The sequence below is a fragment of the Xylona heveae genome (assembly GCF_001619985.1).
Source record: "Xylona heveae TC161 unplaced genomic scaffold L228scaffold_4, whole genome shotgun sequence".
Lineage (NCBI taxonomy): Eukaryota > Fungi > Ascomycota > Xylonomycetes > Xylonales > Xylonaceae > Xylona > Xylona heveae.
In genome coordinates this window covers 1,467,360-1,482,922 of record NW_017264196.1, presented here as the reverse complement: position 1 = coordinate 1,482,922, position 15,563 = coordinate 1,467,360, and the positions used below count along the sequence as shown (strand labels likewise).

The 15,563-nt window shown below is 47.9% G+C and overlaps 8 protein-coding genes across 8 annotated transcripts; 4 read left to right on the top strand and 4 right to left on the bottom strand.

Annotated features, from left to right (window-relative positions):
* Positions 1-2,971: 2,971 nt before the first annotated feature.
* Positions 2,972-4,972, top strand: L228DRAFT_120694 (hypothetical protein). The gene is made up of 3 exons (XM_018328988.1): positions 2,972-3,232; positions 3,318-3,699; positions 3,858-4,972. The coding sequence occupies exons 1-3, from the start codon at positions 3,067-3,069 to the stop codon at positions 4,696-4,698; spliced, it is 1,389 nt and encodes a 462-aa protein (XP_018189168.1). The 5' UTR covers positions 2,972-3,066; the 3' UTR covers positions 4,699-4,972.
* Positions 4,973-5,143: 171 nt separating this feature from the next.
* On the bottom strand, positions 5,144-7,129 carry L228DRAFT_246422 (cystathionine gamma-lyase). Its single transcript, XM_018332409.1, has 3 exons — positions 6,895-7,129; positions 6,207-6,788; positions 5,144-6,032 (listed from the first exon to the last, which is right to left on the bottom strand). The coding sequence occupies exons 1-3, from the start codon at positions 6,988-6,990 to the stop codon at positions 5,469-5,471; spliced, it is 1,242 nt and encodes a 413-aa protein (XP_018189167.1). The 5' UTR covers positions 6,991-7,129; the 3' UTR covers positions 5,144-5,468.
* Positions 7,130-7,181: 52 nt separating this feature from the next.
* Positions 7,182-7,605, bottom strand: L228DRAFT_120717 (hypothetical protein). Its single transcript, XM_018328989.1, has one exon. The coding sequence runs from the start codon at positions 7,441-7,443 to the stop codon at positions 7,228-7,230; it is 216 nt and encodes a 71-aa protein (XP_018189166.1). The 5' UTR covers positions 7,444-7,605; the 3' UTR covers positions 7,182-7,227.
* On the top strand, positions 7,361-8,227 carry L228DRAFT_246420 (ankyrin repeat protein; the record flags this gene model as incomplete). The annotated part of the gene is made up of 3 exons (XM_018332408.1): positions 7,361-7,414; positions 7,463-7,511; positions 7,580-8,227. A coding segment is annotated over exon 3 (392 nt), but the record flags the coding sequence as incomplete, so codon positions are not given.
* L228DRAFT_246418 (thiopurine S-methyltransferase family protein) lies at positions 8,181-9,514 on the bottom strand. Its single transcript, XM_018332407.1, has 5 exons — positions 9,477-9,514; positions 9,292-9,411; positions 9,046-9,214; positions 8,689-8,970; positions 8,181-8,600 (listed from the first exon to the last, which is right to left on the bottom strand). The coding sequence occupies exons 2-5, from the start codon at positions 9,351-9,353 to the stop codon at positions 8,274-8,276; spliced, it is 840 nt and encodes a 279-aa protein (XP_018189164.1). The 5' UTR covers positions 9,354-9,411; positions 9,477-9,514; the 3' UTR covers positions 8,181-8,273.
* Positions 9,515-9,830: 316 nt separating this feature from the next.
* Positions 9,831-11,163, top strand: L228DRAFT_246415 (putative cystathionine beta-synthase). Its single transcript, XM_018332406.1, has 2 exons — positions 9,831-10,184; positions 10,257-11,163. Exons 1-2 carry the CDS (start codon positions 9,916-9,918, stop codon positions 11,038-11,040), a joined length of 1,053 nt encoding a protein of 350 aa, XP_018189163.1. The 5' UTR covers positions 9,831-9,915; the 3' UTR covers positions 11,041-11,163.
* A 52-nt stretch (positions 11,164-11,215) lies between these two features.
* L228DRAFT_282314 (hypothetical protein) lies at positions 11,216-13,355 on the bottom strand (the record flags this gene model as incomplete). The annotated part of the gene is made up of 2 exons (XM_018335988.1): positions 13,081-13,355; positions 11,216-13,022 (listed from the first exon to the last, which is right to left on the bottom strand). Exons 1-2 carry the CDS (start codon positions 13,221-13,223, stop codon positions 11,216-11,218), a joined length of 1,950 nt encoding a protein of 649 aa, XP_018189162.1. The 5' UTR covers positions 13,224-13,355.
* Positions 13,356-14,356: 1,001 nt separating this feature from the next.
* L228DRAFT_260403 (hypothetical protein) lies at positions 14,357-15,505 on the top strand. The gene is made up of 3 exons (XM_018334257.1): positions 14,357-14,665; positions 14,756-15,035; positions 15,093-15,505. Exons 1-3 carry the CDS (start codon positions 14,558-14,560, stop codon positions 15,233-15,235), a joined length of 531 nt encoding a protein of 176 aa, XP_018189161.1. The 5' UTR covers positions 14,357-14,557; the 3' UTR covers positions 15,236-15,505.
* The last annotated feature ends 58 nt before the right edge of the window (positions 15,506-15,563 follow it).

Sequence of the window (15,563 nt, the reverse complement as noted above, 5' to 3'; positions counted from 1 at the left end):
AGCCTTCCGACGTCCTGTTTGCTCCAAGGTCCTAGTCAAGGATCATCGTAAACCCCCCTGGAATATCATATTCGTACCTCACATCACAATGGCATGATTGAATTCGGCTCAAATGAGAGGAGATTTGATATTTCAAGCGAATGGATACTGGCAGATCGCTCCAGCAGCAATGGCGTCAAAGATTCCGCACTAAGTGGGCTTCGGAGACTCCGACAACGAGGCCGCTCGCACAGAAACTCCAATGTGACTAAATTACGACTCAAATGAACGGCTCTTAATGACTACAGTGGGCTGATAATGATCCTAATCAGTGGAGATGAGGTAGAGACTTTGATATTAAATTCCTGAGCTTGGGCCCTCGTATCTACTCCGTACTGTACAAAACAATGCAAAGGGCCACATAGTCGGATTCAATCCAATTGGCGATCCCCTGGTCCTTAGTCACGAATAACTGACTCCAGCTGAATATCATTAGTATCGAGCGCTCTAATGCACTACTGACGCCTACTTGACTCGACTTGGAACCGACATTGATCAAATACGGTTTCTGATCCTGGGCAGGCGAACGGGGCATGTCGGCTGCTGATCGACATCAAGAACCGCGTCAACGCGGGTGTTGGGACGAAACCCTCTGCGCCTCTAATCAAATTGAAGGGTCCAGGTTCGATGGGGTCCGAGAGTACCAATCGCTTTGGCTCTTGACCGAAACCCCAACCCCCGGTCTGGATTGACTCCAGATCCGATCAGATCCTGGCTGTCACATTATTCAAATTTTGACGTCTTCGTTTGCTCGGCTTCAAATTCCCAGATACGGCGACAGCGGGAGCGACAGTAGCGGCACCTTGACTTGAATCAAATTGTCAACGTCCGTCTTTGAAGTACCTCGATGTTGGTGTTCGGGCAAATGGCCAGTGGAAACTAAAGCCGGACACTCCCATTGGGGTAGCAATCCATGCCTCTTCCACCACCATACCTATACCACCGGTCATAATATTAGTGCTGAGCAGGGAGCGTTTATTGTTGGCGAACACCAAAGATCTCCACGCCATGGAGACTACCATGACCGGTCGAATTTCGGACAGGAGACGATAACAAGGGCTCGACTTTCTTTTTGCGGTTCAGACATGGATTCCCTTGCTTTTTGCAATCAAGGTCTCCGTTTCCGCCGATTGCAAAATAAAATTGATCCTCGACTATGATGACCATGACTCCACCGCAGCTACTCACTTTTTCCGGGGAGCTTGGGTTAGATTGTCTCTGCTGTGCTCGAGCATCCTCGCATATACTTCAACAGTTATACCACGCGAACATACGTTTTGCTGCGCTCATTGCTTGCGCAAAGCACACGCGAGGGATGCAATGTCTGTCGCACATTGTCTCTCTTCAAGCACGCGAGATGGTGTCCTTTTTTATCAAACCTCCATCCACGCGAAGAGATCTTATGCTGTCGAGACGACACTAGGCCGGGGACGACATGGACGGCAACGACGGCAACGCTCGGGTATAATTCGGTCATGCAAGGAGGCAGCGCTTTACCAGATTACAAAACATCCCCCACCACATCAACTGTCCGCGAAACTCAAATCAAGGCATCAAATCGACTCAGTTTTCCTAGCCGGCCGCGCCGTTCCCGCCAATCATGCCACGCGTTCTGCGCTTCTCCGTTGCACACGCTTTGCTACTATCTATCTACCGGGCTTCCTCATATGGCAGCCAACCAGTCGCGTCTCGACGTTTGGACCATGTCGCCACGAAAGGCGTAGGAAGATGGGGGGGCAGGAGTTTCGAATTCAAGATGACCACCACTACTGCTTCATACTATACCGTGCGCTGATATCTTTGATCAACGCCATGGATGAAGCATGCATTGTGTGTTACAAAACTGCAGTACCAAAGAAGCTCCCTGGAAACCCCCATTACAAAAATGGCCTGGAAAGCTCGCGCACTCGACGGGGACCCCGGACTCTGTAGCACCATGGGTGTGGTAAAGACGGTGCCCGCCACCTGACCAGGATTCGATCGCCCCGCAAGCCTCCGATCTCAGCCTTAGTTATTTGTTGAAGGCCTGCTCCATATACGGGGACGAAATATCATATTACTCCCTTGTCAAGAGGCTAATGGCTTGGTCCGTGAACAATAATACCCAGATATAGTTGCTACCATGTTCGGCATCGCTCCCTTTGTGCTGCGCAGCGAGATCTGCAAGCTGCCGACGGTAGGAACCACCCTTTACGCTACCGCAGATTTGGTTATCTCATGGCGAGAGCCATGGGGGGCAATGCATGCGTTCACGGAATGGAGCAGACTCGGCGTGGGCCCTAGACTGCTTTTCTCCCCCCTCGCGTCTTTAGTCGGGATTCATGGAATTGTCCATGTATGCGAGGCCCACGAAACATCCATGTGGATAGCAAGCAAGTCACAGGTGGATGGGAAATTTTTTTACCCTCGTTCGAAGATTTGAAAACTAAAGGAGGGCTCGCAGGATGAGCAATTGGTGCATATCGTGGCCAATGATTGGTCAATTGATCGAGAGAGTCTCAGCTGTCCCCTCATTTAAGCCTTTACAAGAGATTAGAGGGTTGCCTGCCGGTGTCAATGCCAAAGCCCCGACAGATTTTCGAAGCCCAAGCGGGGGCGAACGGACGCGAGGTTCAAGTCAAAAAATTTCAAGGATGTGAAGCGTGTCCCCCTAGGGGAATCTCAACAATGAATGGTTAGAAGGACTAGGTCACGTAGAAGGATCCAGACCTGGTCCCTCCTTTTCTCCAACACGTGGACCACCCTTTTACCCCGTCATATTTGGCTGCTACAGACGCACAGGGACCTGAACTGTTGGTTACCGCACGCGGAAGGAAGGGTGGCTGGTAGCTGTTGATCTGTTTAAGCTTGATATCATATATAATAAGCCTGCCCCGTCTCCGTCAGTTTCGCCCCTCTGACTTGTGTATAACGCAATTTACAAAGATTTCGTGCCAGCAAACACAGAGGGCTTGGCTCTTCCCTGCATCACTTCTATCACAGTACTCTTTCATTTATTTTGTTTGTCGAATACTCAAGACAATCATCATGGACTCTGCCGACGTGGAAGCACTGCTTGTCAATGAACCTACTCCAGCTCCGGCGTTGCCTGACTATGTCCTGGATGCCGACGCCGTCTTGCGAGACACGGAAGCTGCTTGGAGATATGGTCGACCCCCAAACTATTCGAATACGAGAAAAGTATATGGGCAATGTAAGTACTCATTGTAGCTTTTCTGGCACCATTTGAGCTTTCATGAGTACTGTGGAATGAATACGGATAGCTGACAGATTGGCAGCCAAGAAGATGTCGCACGAGCCAGGCAGCCTTGAGTCTATAGTGGAAAACCTCGTCAAGAATTGGGAGATTGAGGCATCATTCAAGACCTCTCTGGCGGACTGGCGAACTATTGACCACAAGAATTACAGCTTCTCTGTCAACGGTGGCCGACCGCAGACTGGCGAAGAAATGCTCAAGTGTGGGACGTACAATGCCATCATCTCGCCGAATGAGTTTTACAGTCCTGAGCACTCCGACTTTACCACGAGCCATAAAACGTTCAAGCGAATGATGCCGACATTTGCGTGGGAGGTGCTCGAGGTCTACAGCGGACCGCCGCGAGTGGCGTTTAAGTGGCGGCACTGGGGAACTATGAAAAACGATTACGTTGGATTTAATAAGTACGTTTGTCTTTGCTATGAGCCCGTGTCCCCATTTGCTGGCTATCTGTTGCGCTTTTGTTCATTGGCTTTTGTCCTTTGTGGGAGCCGGCAAACCATCATCAGCACTCTGAGTCGTTCCATGAAATTCATTGTGCTAATTGGGTTCGGATTATCAGTAAGGGGGAGAAGGTTACGGTCAAGGCCCACGGCGGACCAATCGACATTGAAGGGATCACCGTTGCCAAGGTCACGGACGATCTCAAAGTACAGAATCTCGAGACATGGTTCGACCCAATGGACATGTTTCGCCAAATCGCCGTCAACGGCATTATCAACAAGGAAATCAACCCCATCCCCTCACGCTCTGAGACATCTTCTCCGACCGGTGAAGCCGACATAAATAGCTCCGTCAAGGACATTACTTTGCCTGGAACCATCAACGAAGACGGTAGCGCCGGGGTGGATGGCATCCGGGCGGATGCTTCTTCCGAGACAATTCAAGGGATGCTCAGCACAACAATCACAACGGCGGCGGCTTTGACCAATGATGAAGCAAAAGACAGTGTGCCTTCGTTGTCGTTGTCTCCTCATCCGGCTGAAGTACCTGCCACTCCTGAATATCTTCCGACTCTTGGTTCAGCGACGACCGAGACCGAGACTGATTCTGAGACTAAGACTGACAGTGCTGACATTATTAACATTGCGGGCGGGAGCGGGATCGGGAACGAGGCTGAAAACGGAAGTGTGATGGATGATGGGGGCGCTCGGGTCGCACAAGCGGCCGTTAGCACTGATGCCGCTACCACACACAGTCTTGCAGATGCAGATACACATACCTCTCCCTTGACAACAAGCGAAGAGACTCACAATAACGACCAGCACCTGCCGACTTCTCTCACCGACGCCCAACCAGGCGACGCTATTGCCGCACCGCCGGAAAGTCACGAGACCTTTCTCACTCATGAGGAACTTGGCTCGCTGACGCCCAGCATGTGCCCTTTTCTGAATAAGGAGTAACGGAGATATCAGGGTTTGGTATTCATGGGTTTTCGAATGAGGAAGCTTTGTATGCTGGATAGCCTGACGCAGTTTTTTTCTTTCTTTTTTTAATTCAGAGAAAACATGGCGATCGGAAAACGTGGAATGTGCATGGGTTAAGCGTGGAATGGAGGAAGAGGGTTGGGATTGTGTTAACATTGTCCGGGGGCTTCACAGGGCAAATTGCTGGCGTTCTGAGCGTCTTGGCGTCTATGAACGCGGAGGCTAGTTGTGTTCTCAGGAGCCCTTTTGTTTTCGTTTTCGTTTTTTTTTTTTTCTGATCCTCATTCTTTTTCGTATCTTCTTCACTAATAGACGTGCCTGAATGCGCACGAGAGGGCAAGTCTGATTCTGGAGCAGATTATGGCAATAATTTAAATCGTCACGTCTATAGTAGTATGCTGCATAAGCTGCTATTGAAATGACGTCCATCCATTCTCTCTACTACCTTTATTTACTTGTGAATTTCAATCTATATGGAGACATCTGCTCATCCACTGAGGATTTATCATTTGGATAAGCTACAATGACTACGGAGTACAAACACGATGAAGACCCTCATCTACACAAAAACTGTAACTTTTTCGCCCAGCATTTCTGCTCTCATATAAGTGTCCATGTAAAACAAGCCTGTTCCAGTGCCATGCGGCCATGCCGACCAGTGAACCTCGTTTCCCAGTGGGCTTTTTGTGTCGCTGCCTGGGGTACGTGCCTGACTGACTTAGGTTCTCTCCTCCATGGTAGAGATATTAATACTCCTTTTCAGGAACCGCAACAGCTAGCGCCTGCTTCAAATCATCCAAAAGGTCTTCTGCGCCTTCAATCCCGACGCTGATGCGGATCAAATCATCGTAAATCCCCGCAGCTTCCCTATCGGCTCTGGGCATGCCGGTATGTGTCATGCTCGCGGGGACTTCACACAGACTCTCGACTCCACCCAGACTTTCCGCTAGCGCAAAGAGCCTTGTCTGCGTGCAAAATGTCTCCGCTGCTTCCCTGCCGCCTTTGATGCGGAACGAAATCATACCTCCACCTAGACCCTCGCGGTGCTGTTTAATCGCCACTTGGCGCTGCGAGTGAGAGTCCAATCCAGGGTAATGCACCGCCACAACGCGAGGAGACGACTCGAGAGCCGATGCTAGAATCTTTGCATTTGCTGAAGCGGCATGAGCGCGAAGATGCAGTGTCTTCAGACCCCGATGCGCAAGCCAGCAGTCGAACGGGCTGGGTACGCCCCCGGCAGCGTTCTGGTAAAAGGAGAGTTTCCTTTTCAAGTCGTCGGAATTGAGCGCGAGTGCGCCCATAAGTACGTCCTATTTATTTATATATATATATATTATTATTATTATTATTAATTCACTATTTTAGCCTGAGGCTTTGCCCCTGGTAGGAAAAGGAAATATATATAGTGCTGTGGAGGGTTTTGGCCGAAGCCTGGGAAAAAGGATAACATGATATGATTGCAATTTTTGGAACTTCGAACTTACGCTGTGACCGTTAATGTATTTCGTGACGGAATGGAGCACGATATCTGCACCATGCTTGAGTGGGTTCTGGATATACGGCGACAGAAACGTATTGTCCACAACTACTAGGCAGCCATGTCGGTGTGCAACGCTGGCAACGGCCTCGATGTCGACCAGCCTAAGGAGAGGATTGCTCGGTGTTTCAATCCACACGAGAGAAGTGGTCTTGGGCTTGCTGTTGTTGCTGTTGCTGTTGCTGTTGTTTCTGTCGTTTTGGAGAATAATAAGCTGCTCAACCTCCGCCTCGATATTGTCAGTGTAGCTAACACTGATCCCATACGCGGGAGCGAGATGGCTCAGGTATCGATGCGTGCCGCCATACAGGCCCGCTATGGAGATGATGTGGGAGTTTGCTGCCAAAGTCTGCAGGACTGCTGCAGTTGCAGCGATCCCAGACGCATATGCAACTGCATATTTGGATGCCTCGAGGTCGGCAATGGCGCGCTCGAAACTCTCCCGGTTAGGGTTCGCAGAGCGGGAGTATACATAAGGTCCCTTGGGAACGCCAATTTGGTCTTGAGTGAAGGTTGTCGTGAGGTAGATCTGTGTAAGGAGCATCATGTTCTTTGTAAGAATATAGTCCACGTTTGCCCCAAGAAGGATTTGTGTGAAAAGTTGGATGATGCGATTGTAAGACGGTATGACATACTGGTTCAGATAGTGCTCCTGTACTAACATCTCGGGGCAGACCGGTATGGACAGCTCGTGTGGCAAAACTTGGGGATTTCGAACGACTCTGGTCCATTTTGACAACAGTGATAGTTTGCCAGCCGGGTTTTCCGATGAGTTTCGACTTTTTGGGACACTGGCAATTACGACGTGATGAGTTGTACTTGATGTTCTTTCTTGCGTGACAGCTTCAAGGTAATAGGGGCATCTTCTTGAGAATTCAGGATTTAAAGGATTCTAATATGACGGGTTCACAGGAGTAGACTTTTGTTTCTCATTGGACCCTGCAACGAACATCCCTGGAATTTTTGAACTAGTATTTTATGCAAATTCTCAAAAAGGAAATAATAAGGGCGCATGATAAGCTTGCATCCGGTGGATACCGAGCAGTCATTTGATTAAGAATAGCACCAGAAACGGAACACAGAAGGGCGTGCACCAGAAGTGAATAACAAGCAGGTCGATTAAAGGTTTCGATATAAGCTGCAACGGGAAAAGAGGTAAGAGATGGTGAAACCCATTTGAGCATTGCTAGATAATATCATTAGTTTAACCATGAGGTCCCTCCCGGTTGAAATTTTACATATTGTTGCCAGTGTATGTTTTCCGCATTTCCCTTATATAATTTTATCACCGTATTTTTTCTTAACTCTGACAGACTTCAGTTTTGTGATAAAAATGAATTACTCCAACTTCGACGGGTCTCTCGGAAGCTCGACGAAATATGCCTCTCATTTCTTTACAATTTTCTGGTCTAAGATATTCTCCTTGGACGCTGTTTCCACCTCCACCGGGCTGTTCAGATCTGTCTCGAAATCGCCATAGAGCGATTGATCAAGTGGGGAGGACCCGTGATGCAGCTTGATTCCATTGGGGAGACGGCTTTGCATATTGCCGCGCGAAACAACTGCGTCCTTGGCGCTCGAAGACTGCTGTTGGCTCAAGCGGATGTCAATGCACAAACAAATCACGGTTGGACTCCGTTGCAGCTAGCAGCGAGGCATGGACATAGCGCGATGGTCTCTGTCCTGCTCCATCATGGTGCGAATTGTCATTTGCACGGCTTTCATGGATACACGGCGATGCATTATGCTGCTCGCTCGGGGCATCACACGGTGGTGAAACAGCTGATTGAGTCTGGGGCTTGTGCTGAAGCACTTGATAATGATAAAAAGACGCCGGTAGATGAGGCCTGGCGATTTCAATACCAAAATACTTTGGAGATTCTTTTGCGTAACGTTAGTAAATAGCATTATAACTTCACTTTCGCCAATAAATGGTTCTCTGATGTTTTGCTCTTTTCTCTGGCTCTGGATTTCGAATTAAGATCTCGATTTAAAAACTCCCATTAACAATGGTCTACTTTCGAATATAGATACCCACCATGTCCGTCCCTTTCCCATTCTCGTATGATCGAGGTGGTTTTGTATGCTGGGATCTTATGAATTGGCCAGGGAGCTGTTCCGGACTACCAGCCTCTGCTGCCTTTGTGATATTTGCAACCCCGTCGCCGCCCCGGACCAATAGATCCCAGTAGACTCCATTCAAACCCCAAGGGGGACCAGTGAGTGCTGGATCCTTGAACAGAGGAAATTCAAGGCAGACTAGGTATCCATCTGATCGTGTAAGCTGGCCCATACGGTTTGCCCATTGTGGGCGTGAGCACGGGTGCAAAGCGCAGAGAAACTAGATTCACCGTCGTGATCATCATCAGTATTATTCCACGCAGCCATTGAATACCATGAAACAGTGGACAACATCTCGCGGCACGCACCGTGTAATCGTAGACGAGATCGAACTTTTCAGCCCCGTTGTTCGTCAATGGATCAGACCAATCCGATTTGAAAAAGTCGCCTTGGAAAAACGTAACACGACCTACGCCATCTGGCTGAGATATAATACTATTTTCGGGTCCAAAATTATAATCTTGTGGGTTTTGCAGTTCGGCTGAAGCGTAGCGGTTTGCAGTTGCCACAGCAGTCTCAGAAATCTCCAATCCGTAGGCATCAAACCCATGCAAAGCTAGCATCACCACATCATAACCTCTTCCACAGCCCTAGAAAGACACCGAATATTCATGTTAGCACGTGGGGACTACGCTTCAGGTCATAAATAGAGCGAGCCATCATACCGGCACCAGTGCTTTCTTTCGACGTCCATTCTCTGCTATTGGCCGCAATAGTTCGGACTGTTGCTCAATAAGGTCGATCAGCGCAGGTGAAGGTTTCCCGCGATCCCAGAGGTCACTGTCGTCCGAGTCCCAAAGGGCTGACCAAGCGGAACCATGATCATCCGTAGGTCTATTCGAAGTTAGTTTCTTCCAAGAAACATGGGAATGCATGTATGGCTGGAAATCTATTTAGCAGCGGAAACACACGTCTTTGAAAAATGATTGATGAGTGGGGTTGGCCCATCAGGGTTTTTTATGTCGCCAGCCATCATGTGTGAACAGGAATCTCACGAGGGATTATACAGCTTTCGGGTCTTGCAGGCTTTCCTGGACAATAATCTCAATTTAAGACATTTGATCGGCGATATAAAATCCAATGAGTCAGTCAATACCTATAATTAAGTCTGTGACAAATTCTGCCATTTTTGCAAGTTTTCGGCGGAATTGAATAAAAGGGTGGTGCAACTAAAACATGGGAAGTTTTTCGCGCCTTTCTCATTTCCGTTTTGGGAGGTTATCAACGCTTTTACTGGATTGTGGCCTGTCCACCCGCAAAACCTGCGCCTTAATGTTCTTTAATCAGACCTTACGGAAAATGGAGCTGCGAATAGCAAACCCTTTCAAGGATCTTCTCGAAGATGCCAGTCTGGTGCTGTATCTGGAAATTACAAGGGCGCCACGCCGGAAAGCCCCTCGGCGTCCCTGAGACCCCTATCTTGTAATAAAGGGAAATACTGACAATGATTAATTCCTCGCACTTCCTCTTCAATTCTTTCAAATAAATATTTCTTGTCACAGTGTGCCTTTTTTTGGTACAAACTTGGTTTCAAGATGGGAGAGATTAAACCAACCGCCGCTCCCTTTTTGGGCCAGTTGAAGAGTGATTCGGTGGCCGACCACATCGGCGCGACGCCTCTTGTGCGTTTGAATCGTGTACCTGAAAGTCTCGGAATCAAAGCCCAGATATATGCAAAGCTGGAATACTTCAACGCAGGCGGCTCCGTCAAAGACCGGATTGCAAAGCGAATGGTTGAGAAGGCCGAGCAAGATGGACTTATTAAGCCTGGTGATACGTTGATTGAGGCTTCAAGTAGGAACACGTGAGTCTCTACAAGAAGTGATTTTGCAAACACTGATCTGGAGGCTAATTATATGAATGCTTTGTGATATAGAGGAATCGCAATTGCTCTGATGGCTGCAATCAAAGGCTACATATGTATCATTACTTTGTCTGAGAAAATGTCCTTGGAAAAGGAGCAAATATTACAAGCACTGGGAGCCAAAGCCGTGCGTACACCGGCCGAAGTGCCCATCGAGTCGCCAGACTCCATAATCAGCGTTGCACGACGCTTGCAAAAGGAGATTCCCAACTCGTGGATCCTGGATCAGTACAACAACCCGGAAAATTCTGCTGCTCATGAATTTGGCACGGCGGAGGAGCTGTGGCATCAGACGGAGGGAAAATTGGACGTTGTGATCAGTGGTGCAGGCACTGGAGGCACTGTCACAGGCATATCGAGGGGTTTGAAAAAGCATGACCCTGGATTGCTTGTTGTCGGTGTGGACCCGGTGGGATCAGTGCTCGCACAGCCCGATACTCTCAATCAGATTAAGAGTGAGTACAAAGTGGAAGGAATTGGGTACGACTTTGTGCCGGCTGTCTTGGATCAGTCCGCTCCTGATATGTGGATCAAAACCACGGATAAAGATTCTTTTCAATTCGCACGTCGACTGGCGCGAGACGAAGGACTACTTTGTGGTGGTTCTGCGGGAGCGATGATTGCTGCGCTGGTCCAGTTTGTCGACCAGCATCCTGAATACAATGAACAGGACAAGGTCGTTGTAGTGATATTACCAGATGGCCTTCGGAACTATCTGACTAAATTTGCAAGCGATGACTGGATGGAGCAGAATGGATATCAAGTAGATGTAGGATCTGAGGAACGGAAAGGATAGCTATGTATAGTTCTTTAGAAAACAATCAGTAATGAATCAATTGATCCTCTCGTTCTAATATGACTGAGTCGTCTTGATTCGCCTTTAGATTGCCTATCATCTTGAAAATGTACGAGCGTAATTAGCTATTGCAATGACCGAAGTTAAATATTTAGCGTCCCTTATGCATGGAGTGTTAATCCAAGGACTTGGCATTCTCCTTTGCCGGTGTACACGGTCCAGAACTATGATTTTGCCTGCGAAATTCCACGAGACATTCAGGGGTATGCCAGGACCATGGCATCCAAGGGTCGATTATATTTGCAGGATCTGAAATGGAAGGCGCGTCCTCTACCCATGAAGCTGTGTCCACCGACCACGGAAGAGGAAAAACAGAGCTGGGCGGCATATCTGAAGTGTTAATTGTTGAAAGTTGATCAGGGTGAATAATGGAATAAGTTGAATCTAAACCCATCCCTTCTCGGAATAACTTTAGCCAATCCTGATTATCTGCAGCAGTTTGATTCCAAGGATCATCGTCCCCAAACACAAAGCAGCGCGCCTCTTCCTGTATGTTTTCATCTGTTAAAGAGATCCCAGCGGCTTGTGCCTTTTTCACAAACTGTATCAAATGTTTAGTAAGCTTCTCGAAAGGCGTTGGGACCGTGGAGCTTGTTCTATCTTCGCCCTGGTTCGTTTCAATTCCAGAAACTGGCCAAGCCCTAGACTTAGCATCTTCATCACAGCGTGAAGCCCTAAAGGGATTCATGCTGGTAGATTCCATGCCTATTAGATATGGGGGCATGGCATTCTCCACTGCCAAGGCAACCGCGGGATCGAGGCCTCGACAGCCTTTCCAGTCCTTCATTTTCAAACCATTCCGGAAATGTGCCGCAAGGTGATCATTACGCTCTGGCCATTGAATAAATGTCTTTTCACAGAATCCACAACGGGAGTTAACCTGAGTCACCTTGGACTTCCACGTCTTCACCCGTAGACTTGATTTTCTTACCCCGTGGACGAGACGCATGTGCTGGTCGAGGTGGTCTTTCCGATAAAATGTCCGCAGTGTAGCGGGCTTATCCTGACATTCCTGAAACCGATGGGACTGGATGTGGCTTTCGGACGGGTTCACGATATCGCAGAAGGTGCATTTCTGTTCGCTGCAGGTTTCGTCCTGGTAGGTCGGCCCAAAGGGCGCGCACATCCAGCTTTCTAACGATAAGTGTAAGGTTCTCTCATGCCGAGTCCAGTCATATTTCGATTTGAAAGTGTCAGTACAGAACGTGCACTGATATGGTCGCCGATCGGTCTTCGGTCTGTTTCGATCATTTGCTAAAGGGGATTTTCTCCGACGTCGCCGACGTCGGCGGCCCGTCGGTTCGCTGGCATAAAAGCAGCCGAAGGAGCCATGTGAGCCCACACTGCCGGCTGAAGAAGCAGAGCTGCTAGAGACGCTGGAACCCGCTGACTCGGAAGTTGCGGCCGACGCTGTCAACTTGTGAACACGTTGACCATGGGGCTGGGAATATGTCGAACTGAGAGCATCTTTCGTCGTATTGGATGGACCAGGCTCGGTACTATTCGCAACGGACTCCATAATGTCCAACAGTGGAGCGGGTTCGAGTTCTGGGGGAGAATGCTTCCAGCGATCCAACGGAGTCATCATTGACCAGTTTTCAGTATGTGCCGCAGAAATCGTCATAGAATGCACGCCTTGCAGGTCATGGCCCTCTGAAAATGACAATGACGGTTTGCTGAGTGGTATAGCTGAATGTTTTAGACCGATTCCTGTCGATTCCTCCAACCCAGAGCCAGAAATGGAGGAGGTTTCTGAATATACAGGCAGAGGTCCAAAGTCAAGGGCATCATTGCTTTTGATTGTTTGATTACTTAAGTCGTCCCATAATCCAGGGACTTCATAATCTGGCCTCTCGGAATGAATCTGGCTAGTATCATTATCTGCCTGTTCCGTCGGCATGAAAGACGTGGCCATGGGGTCACTTGTGCGTTTAGTCTCTTTCTCATGCAATTCAATTTTATTTAAAGGAGGTCATTTACCTTATTGTATACATATCTGCATCTGGTCCCAAAAAGTCAAACGGAGGAAAAACCAAAGATTGGCTGAAAGATTGCTGATCATTATTAGAGTCTTTTTGCTGGTCATCATGTGTAGGGTGGTCCCAAAGAGATTTTTCATCCATAATATCAGGAAAGGAATTTTGCTGATTTTGCCGATTGATAGAAGAAGGATGTTTTGCCTCTGTATTTCACTATGAATTGGAGGCCCGAAAGAAGGCTGGATGAAAATTTGGAAAGAAAAAACATAAACTTAGGTCCAGACAGTTCGTGGTCATGTCATGGCAAGGGATATCATTGTGGGGGCGACTATCGGCGCCCTATCCATTACCCTTTTCAGTAAGCCCCAAATACTATAATACAAATAGTCATACGGGTCAACCGTAGTATTCTTCTTTAAATATAGATTGTTAAACATTTTATAAATTCAATCAAGAACCATATCTGATGTTAATAGTTGACCATCTAAATAATCCAAAAATACCCTTCATATTACAATAATTCAAGGTCCTGTTTGAAGGGGAAAAAAAGGCTATCAATGCCTTTTTACTATTGATTCTCTATGTGTACTTCATAATTTTCAGAAGCCATCAAGACAGTTATACAGAGCATGATTGCAGTTATGGTATAAAATATCGAAGCGGTACATATAGCAAATTTTTCGTTGAGAGCCGACGCTAACTTGGGTATCTTGTAGCCCAGAGATAATCAACGGCACCTGCATATCTACCTAGGCATCACTATAACTTAGGTAGTAATTTGTTAGAAAAGTCCACGGATCTAAAGTACCTTGCTATCAAGCCCTGGCTGAGCTTCGTAACGTCAATAATTTCGCCTTTTTAAATTCACACTCCGAGAATAATACTCTTATGTTCAATTGTTGTATCCTATAGAGGTACGAGAAAATGTAGAGCCGGGGCCTTTTCAGACTGCTGTGTCTTCTCAGATGTCTTTCACAGCTGTTACGACGGGAATTCAGAAGGGGCTAATCCACCGGTTCATTGAGACACATTTCAGCGGGCAATAGCATTACCGGAGGAGATGCAGTAGCAAATAATCGAAAGGGGGGCATTTATAAAGACTCTCGTCCCTAACAGTAGATCTGCACTTCTATTGATTTCCAAATAATCTATAATTGTCGTCAAAGCGATGTAGACAAGTATGCTTGCAGCGGATGGTGGCCGAATGATCGATGACGTCAGTTGTCGCCGGGAAAACTGGTTTGTTTGCATCGTCGGATTCGTCATTCCCTTGCCAATCCCTCATTCCCAGCTTCACCTACCATTTTCCGGATATATAGAGCTCTCTGTTCCCCCTTCTCTCGCTCTCTTCTCTCCAATACCTCCCTCATCACAATTAAATTATCAGCCTCGCTACGAATCACGACTGTTCTTACGAACTCTTCTAACAGCAAACCTCATTTCACATCTTATTCGTTTCATAGTACAATACAACCAAAATGTCTTCCGGTCAGGACAACACCTCTACTCTCCAATCCTACGTGGATAAGGCCTCAGGATATGCTCAGTCTGCTCTGGGCGCTGTGACTGGCAGCAACGCCGACAAGGTAAGCTATACTACAAGTTCAGCTCCATTGAATCGGCTTTGGCCAAACAATCCTTCAGTTTATTCTTGATTCTTACATGTATGAATGCAGAATGCCGGTCAAGATAAGAAAGACAAGGCTGAGCTCGAAAACGACCTTTCGCACACCACCGCCAAGGCCGGCCCATACACCGTCTCTGCCTCTGGTGGTGTCGCCAAGGACGACCCTAACCGTGCTGCGGGCAGCTGGAACCAGACCATCGGCTCGGGCAAGGAAATGGTCGGCAACTTCGTTGGTGCTGAGGGTCTGCGCAAGGAGGGTATTGAGCAGAACCGTCAGGGCAAGGGCCAGGAGGCTCAGGGTCAACTGAGCGACCTTGGCAGCGGCTTTGGTGAGTGATTTGCTGTTGCGATTCAAGAAAGATCAATCGTGCTAACATGATATACAGTTGATCGTGCTCAGGGAGCCATTGGTGGCGCCGCTGCCGGTTTTACTGGAAACAAGGCCGAAGAGGAAAAGCGTCAAGCCCAGCACGATGCGGGCAAGGCTCAGCAGCGTGGCGCCGAGGCCGATATTCAGAAGCAGGCATAAATTATGGCTAAACCCGTTGAGATTTTGTTTAAAATGTCGGGTTTTTGCTCCCAGCGGCTATGATTGCATTGAATGGCTTAGACCTATGGCGTCATTGGTAATTCGGGGAAATACCCTTGTATGATAGCAGAAGATTCAAGCTAGTCGTGGACAAGCACTTTACTTGCTCACGAGTAACGAATATTCATTGATTGGGATTGATTTTACCTTGTTGCGAGAACCCTAAAATAAACGGAAAGTAGTAGTCTTTAAAGATGATGCAGTAGAGGGGCCTGTCTGGTAGGTCGGATGGGCTCCCAATTGTGTCCCACAACTTTGTTTCGCCGGT